At 40.9% G+C, this 21,788-nt stretch overlaps 1 protein-coding gene across 1 annotated transcript in view; it reads right to left on the reverse strand.

The window, feature by feature from the left end:
* Nucleotides 1-16,846, reverse strand: part of BCKDHB (branched chain keto acid dehydrogenase E1 subunit beta) — a 135,816-nt gene extending 118,970 nt beyond the window's left edge. Inside the window, exons 1-3 of the mRNA XM_061989932.1 lie at nucleotides 16,662-16,846; nucleotides 14,057-14,134; nucleotides 10,285-10,353 (exon numbers count right to left, since the gene is read on the reverse strand). Coding sequence (XP_061845916.1) covers nucleotides 10,285-10,353; nucleotides 14,057-14,134; nucleotides 16,662-16,827 — 313 coding nt within the window. The 5' untranslated portion in view covers nucleotides 16,828-16,846. The remainder of the gene's footprint in view (nucleotides 1-10,284; nucleotides 10,354-14,056; nucleotides 14,135-16,661) is intronic.
* Nucleotides 16,847-21,788: the final 4,942 nt, after the last annotated feature.

Here is a 21,788-nt window from a genome sequence, read left to right on the forward strand (position 1 = left end):
ATTTACCTTCTCATCCCTGTTGCCTGCCTAGGCATTTAACTTGTACATAGAACTTGCCTTCAGCAGTTTTCTACAGCTCAAGCTCATAAAATAATATTGTTTTCAAGTGAATACTTTTCTTCCAAGAATGACTACCACAATTTTAGAAAGGCTGGTGTCCCTTGGGACTGACTAGGTACCATCATCTCCTAGCCAAATAAACAAAAAATCCTGAATTATTATACTGGACTATAAACCAATGACTCATTTACTGAGAATTAACACTGAAAACTCATACAGGTGTTTATACCTTAGACACAAGGTCTGCAGAATAACAACCAGGGATTATAGTGGATCAGACATTGGAAACAAACATTCTTGCTGCAACATAAGCTAGAATTATCATGAGATCTATCAACAGAAAGCTGTAAGAAACCACTTTTTACTCAGTAAGACTAAGAGTAAAGTGTCAAGTTTTGAATATCCCACATCCTTCGACTGCAGCAACCAGGGTCCAGAGAAAACTGATCTAAAAGAAAAATTTTCAAATCATAAGAATAATCCTGCACTGGGACTGTGGGTGTAGGGAAGCCAGAGAATCTCCATCAGTGAAGGCTAAAAACAGCCTTTGCCAGCTCATCTGTCCCAAAACATATCCTCTGCTTCAGGGATCTAATTCTGTAAAGCAGGCTGAAAGTAGAGGAAAACAAATATGGAAGTGATAAATAAAATCATTTTTAAAGCATCCAGCTGATTGCTAATGTGGCTAGGTCACCCTGACATAAGGATGTTATTTTCTTGCTATAACTGTGGTTTCATATGCAGTTCAGTCACTTGGTTTTTGATGTGTTTGAAATTTTCCACAGGGAAAATCTTTGATTCCAAACCCTCCCCCCCGACCCTCACAGGATTCAATACAAGTGTTTTTTCTTCTCTTGATTTTCCTTTTCTTCAAATTGATTTTTTGATTCTGGACCAATTGAACAGACACTAATTACTGTTTACAATCTGTTCCCCATCTATTTCACACTTTCTTAAATACGGTTTGGAAGATCCTACTGATTTTATCTATGCTTCTAGCTGCAGTAAAATAATAAGGCATACGAAGGATTGTTTATAAAACAAGCCTACATGCTTGAACAGAATGTGTGTATATATTGCACCCTTTCTACTTCACATGAAGATATCTATTTCAAAATGTAAGGAGGAAAAAACTGAAGCTGCTTATTCCTCCATCAATGTCTCTAGCCATGTATGTAATTTAGAACTACCTGAAAGGAAATTATCTGAGTTTGATTTTGTTTTATTCTACATGGAGGAGTGTTCTTGCAGAGGTACCTTTTTCCAGGTGTCTACAGGGAAAAGAAGCAATGACTGGCTCCACAGCAATACAGCAGAAAGGATTTAGGGACTAAAGCATGCCACAAACTGACAGTCAACACCACGCTGCTAATAAAGGCAGCAACTATCACTCCAAAACATATTAGCAATGTAACACAGAAACCGTATGAAAATCATTTCATTTTGTTCTAATTGACTGTGTATGAGACAGTATCATAAGCTTCAGTGAGCAGTACATCTCTGTAAGCACCAACAAACAGAGGAGGACAGCAGTAACAGAGGCTAAATGGAACAGCTAAAAGAAACCAGAATAAACAAAAATAAAGGGAATGACCCTCCAATCAGCAAAGGGACCTTAATCCAGAAAGGAAGAAACCTATCTTCCTCTTGTTCACTCTGCTATCACACAGAGGATTACAATGCCAAATCATATGAGCAAGAGACAGATTTTTTCCAAAACATTTCAAAAGAACAACGGCTGACAAAACCATTTCTGCTGCATCTCCATCAGAATCACAGTCAGCTCTTTAAGGAACTCTTGAGGGAGAGAACTGAGGCCAAATCTCTTCTGCCCTGGACAGGCATTCACTTCTGGTAGGAGATACCAGAGTGGCATAATCCAGGAACTGAGAGAATCTTTGAAATTTAAAAAAAAAAAAACTTATTCAGGATATTTACATGCTACCCATATGTCCAAATAGTTGCAAGTGAACTAAAAGAAAATATGGGAATTCTTGAATTTACTACTGAAAAGTAAAAAAAAAAACCTCACACTACTCTTTCAGTCCAAAAATAATTTGCCTTAGCTTAAAAACTCAGAAGGTAATCTAATCAGCCACAAAGCTGTCAGGAAGATAACTTATACAGTCACCTAGACTCCCTTGGTGGCAAACTGAAACATACGCCATGAAAGAGAAATAGAGGCTGCTGTGTGACAAGGGATCAAGTGCACTTTGAGTAAGTTTGCTGATGAGACCAAACTAGTAGGCTGTGTGTAGACCTGCTTGAGGGCAGGAAGGCTCTTCAGAGGGACCTGGACAGGCTGGAGTGAAGGCCCAAGTTCAGTGGGATGAGGTTCAATGAGACCAAGGGCTGAGTCCTGCAGTTGGGTCACACTGCTACAGGCTAAAGGGGAGGAGTAACTGTATCACAGAATCACAGAATCTTAAGAATTGGAGGGGACCTCAAAAGATCATCCACTCCAACCCCCTGCCAGAGAAGGATCACCAAGAGTAGGTCACATAGGATCTCATCCAGGTGACTTTGAATATCTCCAGAGAAGGAGACTCATTTCGGCAGCCCATTCCAGTGCTCCCTCATCTGAACAGGAAAGCTTTTCCTCATGTTTCTTTGGAACCTCTTATATTCCAACTTGCATCCATTGTCCCTTGTCCTGTCATTAGACATAATTGACAACAGCCTGGCTCCACCCACCTGACACCTGCTCTGTACATATTTGTAAACATGAATGAGATAACCCCCCAGCCTCCTCCAAGCTGAAGAGCCCCAGCTGCCTCAGCCTTTCATCACAAGGGAGATGCTCCACTCCCTTCACCATCATTGTGGCTGTGTGCTGAACTCTCTCCAGCAGCTCCCTGTCCTTCTTGAACTGAGGGGCCCAGAACTGGACATAATATTCCAGATGTGGTCTCACAAGGGCTGAGCAGAAGGGGAGGAGAAATTCTCTCCACCTACTGCCCACAGCCCTTCTAATACAGCCCAGGATGCCACTAGCCTTGGCCATCAGGGCACATCACTGGCTTATGACATCCTGCTGTCCAGCAGGTCCCCCAATTCCCTTTCCCCTACACTACTTTCTAAGAGTTCATTCCCCAGTCTGTAATGGTACATGGGGTTATTCTTTCCCAGGTGTAAGACTCTATATTTGCCCTTGTTGAATTTCATTAGATTTCTCTCCACTCAATCCTTCAGCTTGTCCAGGTCTGATTGAATGGCAGCACAGCCTTCTGGTGTGTCAGCCACTCCCCACAGTTTAGCTGGCCAAATGAAAAGGATCTGTGGGTCATTAATTGACAGGTGGCTGAATACAAGCAAACAGTGTGCCCAGGTGGCCAAAAAGGCTAATGACATCCTGGCTTGTATCAGGAACACTGGCCAGCAGGACTGGGAAGTGATTGTCCTCCTGTACTCGGCACTGGTGAGGCTGCACATCAAGTATTGTTTTCAGTTTGTGGCCCCTCGATATAAGGGCATGGAGGTGCTGGAGTGTGTCCAGAGGCGGGCAACAAAGCTGGTGAAGGGCCTGGAGAACAAATCTGATGATGAACAGCTCACAGAGCTGGAGGTGTTTAGTTTGGAGGAAGCTGAGAAGAGACAAGATCACTCTCTGCCACTGCCTGAAAGGGAGTTGTAATGAGGTGGAGATCAGTCTCTTCTCTCAAGTTAAGAAGTGACAGAAGAAGAGGAAATGACCTGAAATTGTGCCAGAGGATGTTTAGATTAGACAGTAGGAAAAATTTCTTCACTGAAAGGGTTGTCAAGCATTACAACAGGCTACCCAGGGAGGTGGTGGAGTCACCATCCCTGGAGGTATTGAAAAGACTGTAGATGTGGTGCTTAGGGTCATGGTTTAGTTGTAAACTTGGCAGTGTTAGGTTAATGGTTGGACTCAATGATCATAAAGGTCTTTTCCAACCTAAACATTGTTACTCTTGAATGAGTCTCACAAATTACCTGCTAGAATTGATATAGAATGTGGAGGAAGCCTGACTACTTGCTTGTATCAGATCCAGCTTTTAAATGGTGCATTTGCCATGATGAATCCTACACATACAATATTTAGATTTAAATTTCCCTTACTAAGGATCATATTTTTCCCATTCCATATTAAAAATCTATTTATGTTGGGTACCGAGCCGTGGATTCACTGCATCCATATCCAACTGGCTTTGCAAGAAGACTGACAACACTACTAGACATCTTTCTAATTTTTTTAAAGACTTCTTCCAAAAATAACACAGACTCAGAGAGCGATTCTTTGAACTTTTTCAAAAGCAAGCTGTCATTCTTCTAATTAAATAGAACTCTTTCCAGTCCAGTAACTATTTCTTTCTCCTGCCCAAATTCACCGTTCACAAAAAGTTCCATCTTAAAGACACTAGTCTAAATGCTCCTTCCTTGCTTCACACAACTCCAAAAATGTATTTTCTTAACATTATTCTTTCATTCTAGCATTGATCATATATGATTGCACTTAACTTGCAATCTCCTGAAGCCACTGTGACCCTCTGCGAGTTGCTTGTCAGGACAAAGGGTTTTTCACTTTTTCACCAGTTGATTGTGTTTCTTCCAGCTCCCTTAACCTCTGCTAGGTAGATAACTCAAAGAGTACTTTCAGAGGGCTAAACTCAAAAATCCATTTTTTAGTCCCGTTTTTCAGATACATTAACAGAAATATGAAAAGTTCTACTGAGTTCTAATTAGACATCACATATACTGAGGAAAGCAATCCCTAAAATGAACTGCGATCTGCTTAGTTAATGAGATGTATGGCTCAAACACTACTCCTGTTGTAAAGGGAAACTGCTAGTTCCCTGGCTACCTAAACTTGCATGAAATCTTAGCAACGAGAACTTAATTCTGCTCTTTCACATTTCCTTACCAGGTCAGCCATCCACTCTGTAGTTCAAGCTTTTTGGCAAGCACAATAATTTCCCAGCTGCTGAGTGAAACACAGCTTCGCTGAAACATTCTCCAAACACATACATACAAATACAGGCATATGTGTGAGACATTTGCATGTAACTTGTAAGACCTACAAACAGCTGTAGTATTGGAAACTCTGTACATAAATATTTGTTAGCAGAGAATTACTAAAGAAGTGTTATTACTTTGAGATGACAACAAACACAAGCACTCAGATCCTATTTTTTAAAAACTGTATTCAATTCTTCCAGTTCTTCTGGGATTGATTATACCTATGCAAATCTCATCTATAACAGTGAACACATAATCCAGAACAACCCAGTTTCCCCAAAGCACTGCTATGGGGAAAGAATTGTCAAGCCAATCTTAATTGTTGTTGGATTCTCAGAGTTCAGAGCAGGGACTGATCCTATTCCACATTCTCAGAATATCAAACTTTGAAATACTGAGAAGGCTCTTTATCCTTACTCTCACTAAGGACAGACTTATGACATGGTAGTAAGTGGACATTAGAGCCTCTCTTCAAGCGTAGACCAAAATAGCATTAAAGATAAATCTCTACTGAGGCCAATGACTATACGAAGACGCTTCTAGATACAGAAGCCCTCAAGCTGTATTTGGAGGACAGCAGAAAGAGTATTCTAGAAAAAGTATTTTACATACTTCATTTCCTCTGTTTATATAATCAAAATCTTCATTGTGGGCTAGATGGGTCTTTTTTAGGAGTTACTCAAAGAACTATGTTTTAGCACTTTTCTAAGCAGCTTTCCTTGTCACTTGCTACTACTGTTATTCTTGTTTCTCAGTCTTTACTTTCATCCACTTTCTCCATTTTTATCTTTTCCTCTGGGTTTCTTTCTCCCATTTCTTTACCTTCTGTCATCTAATTCCCCACGCTGATCTCCTCTGTATTTTTCTTATGTGGATGATACTGATCTTTGCATGCTGCAACTTTATTTCACACTTCAGGCAGAGCAATAGGATACATGTATTCACACTCCAAAGACCATTGTTTCAAACCTATCTGGTAGACATAAAGACAAATGTACATCTTTTTCATTGAGATAACCTTTTTTCAAAAGGCAAAAATAATCATGTACTTCCCTTTAAAAAGAAATGTTTGCACACATTACGTAGGCTACAAATATACAATGGGAAAGGAAGCAGGCTATCAGTCATGCAGTTTACAACCTTGCTCTAGAGACAGAAACACCTCTAGACAGCAGTACTATATAACAGTAGACATTTGTTACTTGAATGAAGATAATCTACAGGTTAGAGTATGCAACTTCAGCAAAATGGTGGCAATCAAAACTGTCAGGGGGTAATGGGGAAGGAGACAAAAAAATAAAATAAGAATATGTCTTCCAGTATGGAACAACAGAGGCAGGGGACAAAGTGAAAAAACTGTTCAAGACTTACTTCTCTTATCTGAAAGGATAAGATCCACATCCAAAAATCAGGGATTCTGCTTATTTTCAGGAAGGAGGATTATACAACAGAGGATTTCTATGCATTCAGTTCATGCAAAACATACTAACACCAACAGAAGGATCACAAGCAGCAAAGCAGTCCCAGAAAACTGGATTTGCCTATTTCAGATGTTCACATAAGACATATAGGAACAAACATACTATCCTAAGTCATAGCTATTGTAGAAAAGAAACTTTCACACACTGGGTTGCTTACATATGATTCCACAATTAAACATTTTCAAACACAATTCATCCAATCAAAATTAGGATTTATTTCCTTACAAAGCCAACGATCTTAACTTATTTCACTTATGTAGGTCTCTAGCTGTGTTTATATCACAGCATTACTTTACGCTCAGGTTTAAATAGCTTTCCTGGCAGAAAAGGGGTTTAGTTTTGATGACAGTTTTATTCTAAACACAAATTTCTGTCTTCTCTGTTTCTCCAGAGACACTTCAATAACAGTCTGGATAGCACCCAACATCTGTATAGCACTACTACTATAATATTAGGTGATATTTAGACTTTGACCTCTATAAAAGTGTTTTAAAAGGAACTAGCAATTGGCATCAAAATAACTACTTATAGGCAGATACTGCCACCTAGTGAGTTTTATTATCTAAGGAAAAAACCCCATCTAGTAAACAGAAAAACCCAAATCTCCTTCTTACAGAAGAATAGAGAAGAAACAAACACTCCTTTATATTTTACATTAACATATAGGGAAAAAATCTCCTATTATGTCACTTGTATCTCCTATTTTTATGGTAAATGCAGAAGGGGAATGGAGAAAGAAGAGTCAGTAAGTATATGCAATCTTCCTCATATAGGGGGTTGCTTATTTGTCTGGAATTCCTCCTTATTTTACATGGACTTTAGCCTTCACATAAAACAAGCCTTGCATCCAGAACTTATCTAATCTCTAAAACAATACTAATGGCCACCTCCCTCAAAGTTTTTTATTCCTTCAATTATTGCATTTACAGTCTTCCCCAGTTCTCCCCTGTTTTGTAACTATATTTTCAGTATATCCTCTAGTTCATCTTTGCCATTCCCTCTTCAGCCTCTGCCTGTTTTCTATAGGATTTCACTATTGGTGAAGAAAGAAGCCAAGTTAGCTATATCATCTTATCTGTCTTACAAAGTTGAATTACCGTTACGTGAATGACTTCTAAATTCACTCGATCTTCAGGTTTCTCTTCTTATCCAAACTTGTATTGCAAATATTGCCTTCATAGACTTAGTGGCATCTCATAAGTAGCATGAAGAACTCATTTTCCCTGTCATGTCCTCTCCACTCCCTTCTCTCTCAATCACTGTCAACAACTCCACTTCTCACCTAGACCTAAATCTTAGAATCTGCAAGACAAACTTTTTAAGAAGGAAAACAGTGAAACGCTTTTCAAATTCTCCTTGTCTTCTAGCTAACATCTTTTTTCTCTAGCAAATACAATCTTTGCAATGCTCTGAATGAATGTGAAGAGATAGTTTCCTGCCTTGTTAATTTAATCTCACCAGCACTGTGTACCTACCCATTCTATTTTACAGTCACATGAAATGAGTATTACTTAGTTTTTCATCAAACCTATCCTCTTATTTCACCACACAGAAGTCAGTACCCTTTCTGACCAAACAGCAATACTAGCTTTCATTATTCCTTGTTCAATGTTCATGTAAGTACTTCCACAATTTCTCAGATTGCCTCTAATGCTTTAAAGGAGTCTTTTCAAATATTCCCAAAGCAATGCTATATCTTCCTTAAAAATCTCATTTAAAAATCTTTGTTGTTATATTCATAACATAAATCCAATTGTAGCTGAGATGATGATGTGCTGTGACTGTTGCTTATCATACTGATTAACACAAAGTAAACAGTTATTTGCACTCCCTCAACAGTACTCATCACAACAGCAACCCCTGCATTCTGGTGCAGGGAATGCTACTACAAGAATTATATAATGTCTTTCCTCCATTCCAATATTTTATGAGTTCCCTACATCAAAGAAAACCAAAAGAAATCTCCCTCAACACCATAACAATAGAAAGTTTGTTTCTTTTGTCTTATAAACTGTAAACATTCACTAAAATACAAGGAGGAATGTTGTTTACAGATCCATCTGCTCCTGTAGCTTATTTCCCAAATGAAGTCTTCTGCTGCCCACTTCCAGCAATCATCTTCTGTCTCAGAGGCTTTGTTTACACAGAGTCAACATATCACACCAAAGTTACAGAACTCTAACTCAGCCTCAACATGCAGCACTAAAGATCATTGTTAATACAAGTCCTATTGGTTTAACATATAAACTGGAATGACAAAACATCCACATAGTGACAGAAGCAGAAAAACAAGACAACAAAATATGGTTGACGTTCTAAATCTTCTTAAAAGTATATTCTTCCTCCTCTTCCTTTTTTGGTTCACCTCATAAAATGGATCTTGGTTATCTCCAAAATAGTAGTAACTCATCTCCCCCATAGGAGGAAAATGAAATAGATTTAGTCACTGGCTGCTAGTAGTCCTGATCATCTTTGTGTCTTGAAGAAAGCAAGCTGCCGAAACTTAACATTTTATAAACTTCCTCTTCTCTTTAATAGCCCAGTGGGACGGACAGCAGCTGACAGGTCAGAAGATATCAGGTTACTGTATCCACAACCAGTTTCCAAAAGCTGAAACTGTGTTACCTAGCATGCCGTGGATGAAACACTGATTCTTTTTTTAGTATTCCAGTAACAGTACTTGCAGCAAAATGGGTACTTAATGAAACCACATAAAATGGATAACTCAAGAAACTTAATCGGAAGAACAGTGAAAGACTTTGAACAGTTCTTTAGATTTCCCAGCCATGTATCACTAACTAAGGGGTTAAATTCTATCCATCAAGAACTGTGACATTTCCATGCTTGTGCAACATATGGTCTGAAAGAAAGTCTCTTCCTTCTCCCCACCTTTCTTAGAAGTCACTGATACTCAGCTGTAGGACACTGTCCTCCAGAAAGAGCAGAACAAAGTTTCTTCCATAGCGAACACAACATATGGATTCATTTAAATCAGAGATCACACAAGAAATTTTTAAAAGCTCCTGCAAGTTTTAAAGAAATTCCCTATTTAAAACTTAATCTTTTAAGTAAGTTTAAGTAAGTTTAATATAAATTTTTAAAGTTCCTGCCTGTAGCTATTTTTCCTCTTCCACTGAACTCACCTCAACTGTCTGAGGTATGAGATGATTAAGCACCATCTTATGCTTCTGCAAACTAGTTTTTCCTATCTAGGCTTCTTCTAAGCTTCTTTGAGATGAAGGTTGTACCTTCATTTCTCTGAATGCTTTCACATGAGTTTCCCAAATAAGTAAACCAATCACACTTCAGATGAAGCACAAGCATAGTTACAACACAACATTTCTCTGTTGGCTTTCCAGGCCGTGCTAGAAAATACTGTAGTTAACAAAGAGTTTAAATCCATTTTAATATCATTCCTTCACAGTTCTCAACAGGTAGGACGAAAAAGCATAACCATATATTGTAGATAAGAGACTGTAATTAGATGGCGACTATCTGGTCCAACTGCAGTTTAAAAACCGTGAAGTTACATTGATAAATCCAGCTGAAGAAATAGAAGACTCCTGAAACTGTCTCAGCAAGTTGTAAAAGCTTTGAAAGCTTAAATGGTTCGAACTTTCTGTTTCCAAGCAGAGAAAGGAAAACAGGAGTCCATTTACAAGGCTTCTCTCCTATGCATTCTTCTTTTCTCCCACAAACCACAGTGAGGTACAAACGAACAGAGATGCTAATATGAAAACAATGTCACATTCAGAAGTTAACTTACCATATTTGTCACGCAAGCCAACTGTACACCTGAAGACTCCACCAAAGGCCACATCTTCACCAAATATTACTGGAAAACAAGAAGACCAGTAGAGACTCAGGTCACTCTTCAACGCATCTTATTTTTAATGAACACGTTTCAAAGGTTTTTAGAGGAGATACTAACGTAAGTAGCAACTAATATTTCATTTACTTCATGATTTATCTAGACCTAAGTGTTTCTCATGCACAGCCTGTAACAAATAAAGAACAAAGGTTAATGAGGACCAGTATAGCAGCACAAGTATGTCTCAAAACAGAATTCATGAAACTGATTCAGCTATGCTTTCATCAGAACGTCTTTTTCTGAAATATTCTATAACATCCCAATATACAAAACTAAATTCATACAATAAATTCCTATAACTGCATTCAGTCACTAGAGTCATTGAAGTTATGTGTTCTGCTACAGTTAGTAGCCTTTTCATTCTTCATCCACAGATTTCAGTACATGTAGCATTTTAAAAAATGTCAAATTGAAGTTTTTCTTCAAAATACCAATCCAACGTGAAATTTCAAACCTTTTTCAAACATATTTGCCAGGTCCTTGAAGAGTGATGGATATTTAATAACCAGAACAACGCTCAGTATTCAACAACTACCATCCTTATAGCATCAGTGATGTAGCAAATAAAGTTTTATGACTAAAAGTAAATGCCTTTAAATTTAGCTTCATATCAACTCACCTTGGTTTTTTTTTTTCTTTGAATGTATGGAATGATTATGTCAACTTTTTCTTAAAATAGTTTTGCTTAAATAAGAAATAATAACCAAGAATCATAAAAATAAGTGTTGGCCATGTGTAGTAGTTTTGCCTGGGCCAGGTTTTGGTAGCGGGGGGAGCTATAGGGGTGGCTTCTTTAAACAAAGATCTGCCAGAAGCTTCCCCTGCAGCTGACAGGGCTAATGCCAGTCAATTCTAAGATGGACCCACAGCTGACTCAGGCCTGGCCAATCAGTGATGGAGGTAACGCCTCTGTGAATAATGTATTTGGAGAAGTTGCTAAACTGCAGCAGCAACAGGGAGTGAGAATGTGAGATGAACATCTCCACACACACCAGGGTCAGTGGAGAAGGAGCGCAGGCAGTGGAAGAAAGACTCCTCTGTGACCTGTGGTGCAGTTCATGGCGAGGCAGCTGTACCCCTGCAGCCCATGGAGGCCACAGGGGAGGAGAGACCCACTCACAGCCCATGGAGGACCCCACACCGGAGCGTGTGGGGGCCTGAAGAAGGCTGTGACTCTGTGGGAAACTCACCCTGGAGCAAGTTCCTGGCAGGACCTGAGAGCCTGTGGGGAAGAGAGGAGCCCATACCAGAGCAGATTTGCTGTCAGGACTTGTGATGCTGTGAGGGACTCAGGCTGGAGCAATTGGTACCTGAAGGACTGTTCTCCCGGTGGGTGACACACGTTGGGGCAGGGTGTAAGGAGCTGCCTCCGTGGCAGGCCTCATGCAAGAGCAGTTCATGAGGAGCTGCAGCTCATGGGAAGGACTCACATTGAAGAAATTCATGAGGGACTGTCTACCATGGGTGGGACCCCACATTGTAGAAAGTGTGGAAGTGTGAGGAGGCCTCCCCCTGAGAAGCAGCAGTAGCAAAGTCCATCTGTAGTGAACTGACCGCAACCCCCATCCCCTGCGCTGCTAGGGGCGAAGGAGGGAGAGTCCTGGGAAGAGGGAGCGGTGGGGGGAGGTGTTGTTAAGATTTGGTTTTATTTCTCATTTCCCTGGTCTGTTCTGACAGTTCATTAATAAATCAAACCATTTCTCCCCAAGTTGATTCGGTTTTGTCCATGATGGTAACTGCTGAGTGATCTCCCTGTCCTTGACTCACAAATCTCTCATTACATTTCTCTCTCTCCCCTGTCCAGTTTAGGAGAGGAAGTAGCAGAATGACTTGGTGGGCATCTGGCACCCAGCCAGGGCTAAAACACCATACCATGTCAATTTTTTTAAGCATGTAAAAGATGTGCAGCAGTATCACTAATAGAGTTTGTACGAACAAGGGTCAGTCGGAGAATTCCCAAATTCCTCAATACTTTCCACATTCTAAAGGATACAAAACAATGAGTTAGCCTCCTTGCCTTTCAAATACTATTTTTATTTAAACAGAACACACTCAAAGGGATTATTGGCACCACTTGAATAAAAATAACTTTCAGTATGTTCCCATATCATCTAATTAGTTTTTAACATTAATTGGTTTGCCTTTTTTTCTGTATTTAAAGTCTTTGTAAGGCCTTTCCATTACCATATGGCTACACACTTTTGAGCCAGCTGGCATTAAAAAAATCCCATTTAATGCTGGTATCAGCAAACTTGAGTGCAGTTACTCATCCTGTTCAGCCACTGAAAATATTTTCCTGGACAAATTTTAATTCTCATCAACCCAAGTATGAGGATTTCCACTACTTAAACAACAGTTGCTCAATTCCCTCACAACTAAAAACATATGAAGGATATGTTTTCTATTGAAAGAAGTACAAATTAATCCAGTAAGTGGGGTGATACTGACAACTCACATGTGTGGACTGTAGGTTTCCAACATGGTCTGGCAAAGAGCTTTGCAAAGATCCAGCCTTACTAAGCTGAGGAGCAAGACTAGAACCTTAGAGAGACTAAAAGGCTGAAGATTATCACAGAATTACAGAAAGGTAGGGGTTGGAAGGGACCTTTAAAGATCATCTAGTCCAACCCTGCTGCTAAAGCAGGTCTGCCTAGATCAGGTTGCACAGGATTTCAGGTTCCTGCTAGACTAACAGTCTACTTACTTCGATATGGCTGATTCTACAGAAATGGAACTAAAATCTGTTCCTGACACTAATATACCCTCACTAGTCTAAGCTTAACTTAATAAAGGTAATTATAACACAGATGCAGATTGACAGGGAGTATATACAAGCATAGTGGACAAACAACATAGAATTTCTCCTAACAGATTAGATGATTAGTCAGACTTCAAATTAAACAGTGGTCCAAGCATTTCCAAAAAGTTACTAACACACTAAAAAGAAAAACCTAATTAAACAAGATCATAAAGCTTTTGCAGTTGGGTTCATGACATTAACAATCTCTTTTAAATATCTGGCCATCGTCCTTTGTTATGACAACAGAAGCAATAGACCTCCTGTTACATATAAGAATTAAAAATGAAATAAATACTTTTGTGCAAAAGAGTTCAGAATAACTCTTTTAAAATATCAAGCCATGATAAACTAACTTCTTTGAAGTTACAGGTTATCCAGACTGCAAAAGCCTAGAAAATTTTACATTTCCTGTGCATGATGATGAACAGAAATTAGTGAAGCTGGAAAGGAATTTTGGAGGCTGGGAAAGAACAGAAAATGGACAGAGGATGTATAAATAGTTTCTAAAAAAAATAACAGATTTTGAGTATAGAGAGTTGAAAGAATTAAAAACTAAGATGTACATTTTTTTTAACACTCCTTTACTTACTGGTGTGACATAAGCTGCCCTTAAGTTCACATTGGTAATACCAGAAGTGTGTTAAGCAGTGTATCTTTCTGTCCCAACTTTCAGGCCAAATACATCCAGCTAATACAGAAGACATAACTGCATCTTAGATCACATAATCCTTTGCTTGAGATCAAAGTGTAGAAATAACTTACTGGGAAACTTTAAAGGTCACAAGAAATGCATTTAATATTGTACACAAAAAGGCAAACCAACATGCAATTCGTACAAAGCAAAGCACACTAACAGGTAGAGTTTACCTGCAGTTGGATCTTTAGCTAAAGCGTTGTCCAAGGCACTTGTTATGGATTGGAAGAGATTCATCTTCTGAGTTTGCCCTGTGTGAAAGTGATTATTTAGCCTTTTAATTTGGTTCAAAACACGAAGTACATTAGAAAGCAGCAGTGTAAAACTTGGCTAAAAACTTAGTTAGCAATCATAAACAAGACCCCTGTTAGGAGTACTAAAGGCTTATTTGCTGAGTAAACTTAACTTATGCAATCCCAGAGACTATAATTCTACTCACCTGCATTCAACCTCTTTTTTTTTTCAAAAGCTATGCTCTTAGCTACAGCAAATGCAGCTTTGCAATGCTTAGTCAAACACCAGGAACAATGACTCAGATAACAGCTTTTCAAAGGACAAAACCCCAGTAAAGCATTATCTTTTTGAGGACTGGGATTCTTTCTGCTAAAATTCATGAGATCTCATTAAGCTTCCTTCATCATTCTTTATTTTTTCATTAGGTCTTTTTTAAAGCTCCAGTCTTTCCTGTTTATAGACACCAGAAATTTTCTAGACCTCCAGCCTGCTCTCTGGACTGCAGTTAGAAAGTATCAGAAGCACCAAATCCACATTCCGAAGAAGGAAAACTTGATATTATAGTTAAAATGGGTAAAGCAAATGCATCAGACTGCTGTATTAAAACCTTCTGCAAGGTAGATTGAAAGCAAACCCTCAAATCTAGGGAAAGTTACCTGAACACCCTTCTTCACTCCAGCACTGCAAGGAAAAACAAACAAGCCTGAAAGCAAAGATGGAACAAAACAGCCAAGTTCCCACTACAGTGACCAACTCAGATTCTCCAAGCAAATAAAATAATGCCTGATCAGAAACTGAGTGAATAAGAAATTTCCTGGGTGAATTTTGGTAGCTCCTTAACTGGCAAAACCTGTACCTCACAATGAGAAGCCACAGCCCAGCAGAATGCTGCCTACCAGCACACACAGTATGCTTAGAAAAAAAATCAATAAAGGTGAAGGTCCCAGACAAACACAAGAACCGGTGTTAGAAAACAAAACGGAGAACTACAGTCTATTTCCAGTAGCTACAGTATCTCTCAACAACTGTTCAGCTTCCTTTCCTCCTAATTTGTTAATTGATGTTAGCATTTTTTGTTAAAGACTCATGGCATGACATATCTGAGACAAGTAGCTGCGTTCCTACACATTCCTGTGCTTGGTAGCATCACTTGTTACACTTTATATGGCCCTTTATGAAGAAGAAACTGTAAAAAATGTTATGGGAACTAATCAAACTATGTGAAAGTTACAAATACTCAACATCTAAAAATTCAAGGGTAGAAAGCTGGAGAATAGTTTCTCTCTTTCCCAAGTCATCCAACATTTAGATTATCTTTTCCCAGCCAAACCAGCACAAAAGTACAATCCTTTAAGTATTTGATATAAATAAATGCCTATCATTTAAGCAACAGCCAGAAACTCCTCACACAGGCTCTTTTGACCTGCTGCTCTTGCTTCTAATAAAGGCCTCTGTAACAAACCTCATGGGAAAGAAAAAACTAATTATGCCCTTCAGATTGGAACTGTGGAGTTGGAGAAGCATTATGTCAATAATATTAGCATCTGCACTGGCATTTTTTCTTTCACTGTTTTTAACAGCATTTCCAAGTGTATTTTAAATCAAAGAGAAGTCACTTTCTGTTAATAAATGGCAACAAAACCTGACCTGCCCCACTAGAGCTTTTCTGTGACCTCAGGCAGGCAGTTGCAGCACACAGGCTTGGATGCCTGCTCCTCTCAATGACTCACAGAAATGGTTGAGTTTTCTCAGATTTTATGAGCAAGCTGGAGCACCAAGGTACCCAATTAAGTAGCACCTTTCTAGAACACAGTGTGGTTCACATGAAACAGCTGTTCTCCAGATGGCAGGCTTCTTCCAGGGGAACTCAGAACTACTCATTTGCAGGAATGCATCTCAGAAATGAAGCCAAAACACCAACTTTCATCTAGATTTGTTCAGTTCCAACTGACTTGCATTTACTTACAAGCATGTGATCAAAGAGGATTATCTCAAACCTTTCACTAGACAGTAGTCTTTATTAATCACTGCTTTATTACTACCTTCATGATTTCAGCATGTAATACAAATGCAGGGATGGCTGGATATAAGGCATTATGTTACTGTTAGAAGCTTTACCACTGAAGATAGAGAGGCGCAGGCGAAGGGCTTGCTGGTGTGAGCAGGTGATGGTTGGCCTACTCAAAATCACTTCACCAAACCTTCCCCCCGGGCAGTACCGGTGAGGCACGGAAGGCGCCCGAAGCACCACTACTCCCGCTAACGGCCCACGGGGGCCCGAAGGCCCGGCATGTCAAAGCGCAGCGGACGCCGCGGCAGAAGCGCACCTACCGCCCCGCCGGGAAAGCCTCCGCGGGCCAGGACGGCCCGAGCGGGAGGGAAGCGCCCACTCTCCTCCCTCCTTGCCCCACCCCGGCCGGGCGGTGCCCCCCCACCGAGAAGGCGGCGGCAGCGGCGCGGGAGGGCCGGACCCGGCGGCACAGCGAGGGTGAGCCCGGCCCGCAGGGTGGACGCCGGCCCGGCGCGGCCCGGCCCCGCTCTCACCGTAGGCGGTGGGCGCCGGGTCCGGTTGGAAGGAGAAGTGCGCGGCGGTGCGCCGCGGCACTGCCTGCAGCGGGTGCAGGCGGCTCCAAAGCCCGCCGCGCCCACGCACCGCCGCTGCCGTCCCGGAGGCCACGGCCCCGCGCAGCGACAGCCCCGCCGCCGCCATCACCGCAGCTGACAGGGGCCGCCGCCGCCGCGCGTTCTAAAGAGGCGGGGTCCCGGCCGGGCTCCCTGAGTGGCCGGCAGCGGGTGGGGGACGGACCAATCGGAGGCCGATCCGCGGTGGGTGGAGGCGTGTGGGGGCGGAGAGGCGCGGTGGGCTGCAGTGCGCGTGCGCGGGAGGCGAGCGGCGGCGGGGGCGGGGGGCGCCCCCTGAGGGCTGTGCCGCGCGTGCGCCCTGGCGGCAGCCGAGGGCCGGCGGGTCAGGGCTCGGCGAGGGTGGGCAGCGGTTGGGCCTGTTACCCCACTGCCTGCGGGCAGCTCTGTGCCCACAGCGGCTCAGCGGGTGCATTCCCTCGCTTGGCCCTGCTGCTGATAACGGTATACTGTGCACACAAGGAGCAGTGCCTCGTCTCCTGCCCGGTGATGTCACAGCCGTGGCTGAAACAGCCAGCCTTCATCTTTCCCCTTAAACGTTTTCAATACAGTAATGTGTCTTCCTTGTCGGACTTTATAAAATATAATCATAGAATGGTAGGGGTTGGAAGGGACCTCTAGAGATCATCTAGTCCAACCCCCCTGCAGAAGCAGGGTCACCTAGATCAGGTCACAGAGGAATGTGTCCAGGTGGGTTTCGGAATGCTCCAGAGAAGGAGAGACCACACCGTCTCTGGGCAGCCTGTGCCAGGGCTCCCTCACCTGAACAGCAAAGATTTTCCTTGTGTATTAGTGGAACTTTTTGTGTTCCAGCCTTTGTCCATTACCCCTTGTTCTGTCAATAGATACAACAGAAAAAAGCTATGCCTCAACCTCCTGACACCCACCATTTAGATATTTTATTTAGATGAGATCCCTCTTCAGTCCCCTCCAAACTAAACCCCAGTTCCCGCAGCCTTTCCTCATAAGGAAGATGTTCCAGTCCTCTGATCATTTTGGTGGCCCAGCGCTGGACTCTGTCCAGAAGTTACCTGTCCCTCTTGAGCTGGGGAGCCCAGAACTGGACACAGGACTCCAGATGAGGCCTCAGCAGGGCAGAGAAGAGGGGGAGCAGAACCTCCCTCGATCTGCTGGCCACAGTCTTCTTGATGCATCCCAGGATACCAATGACCTTCTTGGCCATGAGGGCACATTGCTGGCTCATGTTCAGTTTATTATCAACCAGCACTCCCAGGTCTCCGTCTGCAGAGCTGCTTTTCAACAGGTCAGTCCCCAGCCTGTACTTGAGGTGCATGGAGTTATTCGTTCCAGAATATTCCTTCTACTGTTGTTCTTACCAAAGTGACCTATCTCACATTCCTTCTTCAGATGTTCCCATCATCCAGGTGAATCTTACTCTATTTTTGCAGCCTTTCCTCGTCCATATGTCCAACACTGCCACCTTTCAGTTACCTCTCCATCAATCCTTTCCCTTTTACCAGTGCTTCACATCCTGTCATACACATGCTTCTCCATCAAACCAACAGGCCAAAGGAGGTGATTCTTCCCCTCTACTGCACTCTGTTTAAACCTCACCTGCAGTACTGTGTCCATCTTTGGGACCTCGAACATAAGAAAGACATGGTCATGTTGGATCGAGTCCAGAGGAGGGCCAAAACATGATTAGAGGTCTGGAGATCCTCTCTTACAAAGAGAGGCTGAGAGAGCTGAGCTTCTTCAGCCTGAAGAAGACTCAGTCAAGACCTTAGAGCAGCCTTCCAGTACCTAAAGTGGCCTGTGAAGAAGTCAGAGAGGGACTTTTTGCAACACAAACTTCAAAACCTTGCCTCAGAGAAAAAGAATAGAAACTAGAATGCTATATATATGGCATGATCTCTTTCAAACTAGAGGGCTTTTATGTAATCTTCTCTGAACTGGGCCTTGTTTTAAACGCTGGAATGTGAGATTTTATTTCTAATGTGAAATATGTCTCACTATTACAGAGTTTTTTCTCTATATGGGTTCCAAATCATTACTGAATATCCCTGTTAATGAATACAGGAGTATGTAAGTGAAGATCATTGTTTCATCATGTATTGTGTGAAAAAAATATTTTTCATGTTGATTTCAAATTTCTTAATCATTGGAGTTAATTCAAGATAAAAGGCTTAATCCCACTGCTAACATCACTCTTTAATATTCCCTTTATCCTTAGAGACTACTGACAAATGACTCAAGATTATGGGATCAAACAAGTTCTAATATATCACAGTATATCCCATGGAAGCAAAACACTGATGAATTTCTAAAGGAGGTGAGAATTCTAATAAAGAATAAAAAACCCAATCTCTCCAATGAAAGTGGAATATAAATGTCAAATGTTGAGATTGCTTCTAACTCCACTGGAAGGCAAAATGTGAACACTTGAAAAGTTTAGTACCTAGCAAACATTACAACCTTCAAATGATATATAACTATTGGGGTTTTTGTATGGCTAATAGTATAAGAGATTATAAATATCAAAGTTTGTTATTCAAATAACTATATTTCTTTGAGTCAGCAATGCATTCAAGTAGGAGGAGTTTAGCTATATGGCACATCATGGACAGATCTGCAAAACTTGCAAATGGAGAACAGACAGTGTAGAAAGAGATTACTTGTAACTCTGTTCTCTATTCTTAACATAGCAGTTGTTGAACCTTTGAATTGCTAAATGCAAACTGTAAACTATGAGCTATATTTGGTTTATGTACAATTAGTATTTGTCATGCTGTGTTATTTATAAAATGTACCAATAGCCATGGTCAGATATTCCAGCAGCCACTTCAGTTTGAACACAGGCAGATAAAGGATACTCTTTGCTGTCTTAGTTCAGGGACTGTTGTCTCCTATATCCGCTGATATATGAAAAGGAAAAGAATGATCATGCAAACCCAGTGCCTTACAGAGAGAAGTTATGGCACTTATGATGGAAGGGTGGAAAGAAGAAATACCACCAGTAAGCCTTGTTCACCTTTTATTCAGACCTAGGTGAAAGAGAAAAAAATGTCTGGACATGAGACCTGACACCTAAATTATTATTAGCTTTTGAGTACAAAAGGTAGTTTGTCCACATGGTTTAGAGAATTTACACTGGCATCAAAAAGAGAAATGGACAATCAAAGAGGTTTATCGAAATGTACTTTGGCTGATCAAGATGTTAGCAGAGTCTGAGCATTCATGTCTTTCCAGCTCTGATGGGGTAATAATTATATCCACATTGTGCTTGTTATGATATTCCAGAAACTTCAATTATATTTTGAAGACAGCTTTCTCATTTGGAAGTTGTTCAGTCACTTAGGGACACTTCTGTTAAATCTATACACCAGACTTCTAACAGCTGAAATCAGCTACGTTCCCCATCTGTGTGTATTAGTCACTATGCACATCCTCCATGTTGTTGACAACCATTAAAACACCCTGGCAGTCATTACTATTATTCCTGTATAGTCATGCAGAGCAATTAATGAAGATCTGATGATGACTGCAGACCTTACTGACATGGGCCAGATTATGCCTGTGTTTGTGCCAGCATTAATCACATGTAACTTCTTTGAAGTCCATGTTGTTACCTCTGATTGACATGGGTCTCATTGTGAGCAAATCACAAGTATTGGACTCTGATATGACTGTGTGGCTCTGTGTCTACTGCTCTACTCCAAAATCTCTCAACATTAGGACATAGCTTGAAGCTGAATCTTAAGCTTCTTGTCACACAGCTTGTCCCACTGCCCTTTGCTTTATTTAAATTATGTCTCTGTAGATCATGAGCTATCTAGGTGATTTCTGTTGCATTCCTTTGAGCATAGTTTCACTGTTGTTTCCTTGACAATTCTGTCTGTTATGCTATGGTGTTGCTGTAAGTTTTCCTCACTGCTCTGTGGTTCAACGAAGGAATTTCGCTGTGGTCTGTCTCCTCCTACCCTACTTATGATCTGCTTCATCCTTCTTTTTCTGTAATTTATTGGTTCTTTGGAGATGTTTTCTCCTACTTCTTCACTCCTGTGAATGGGTTTTTGGCTGGTTAGGGAGAGTCATCTCTTTCTTGGTCCATACAACTGTGGAATGGTTTTCTAAAGTGTACTATGGAAATGAGAAGCCACAGTTTTATTATCAGACCTATAGAGATAGCCATGTGAACAGAAAAGGTACCCTTACGCCTGGGAACAAGTAAGACGGGAACAAGAGCAGAGCAGCAATGGTTTTGAGGAAAAGGACTTAGAAGTGAATGGTTTAATCTTAAGTAGCATAAATGCCAGGGACTATTTTGAAGTTTAGCAGAGAAATTATCACTTCAGATTTTGATAAAAAGGAAACCAGGGGAGGACACTGCATCTCTGGCAGAGAGCTGGGAAAAAAAAGGAACAGAAGCTTTAGTGGACCAGTTGTTTACTCATTTGCACGTAAGGTCAGAAACCATCCAGTAACTTCTGCCATATCACCCACCTCTGTGTTAAGGCAGTGCTTCCCACTCTGTGAAGAATAGTAACCGTGGCTTGATCCCCAATTGCTTTTTAGAATTTTAAACACTTCACCAGAATCATCGCACTCAAGTTAAAGACAATCCTATTTTTAAGTGATTTGAGTAACTCCTCACATGAAGTGAAGCAGTGTTAGAAACAGCACTGTCTATCCACAGAGACATTATTCAACACTTTTTATAAAATGTTTCACTGTTTCATAATTATGGTAAGAGAATCCCATTCTCCTCTGTTTAATTCAATCAGTTTTAATTGCTTTGAAACCACAGAGAGTATTTAACTGTATTTTCTACTGTGAGTCAATCTAGAAATACTTGTACAGGGAAATGATTTCTAATAGTTGACAGCTCATAATTCTAATGCAAAAAAAAGTCATAATGAAATGGAATTTTTACAGTCAATAAGAACCACATTTTTATCTTGAGGATAATTAATAATTTACTTGAGACCATGGTGGATCCTCATCACTTCTGTTCTTCCAATAATAAATATATTTCTTTGTAGAAGAGGTACTATGTCTCAAACAAAAGTT

The sequence above is a fragment of the Colius striatus genome, chromosome 2 (assembly GCF_028858725.1).
Source record: "Colius striatus isolate bColStr4 chromosome 2, bColStr4.1.hap1, whole genome shotgun sequence".
Taxonomy (NCBI): domain Eukaryota; kingdom Metazoa; phylum Chordata; class Aves; order Coliiformes; family Coliidae; genus Colius; species Colius striatus.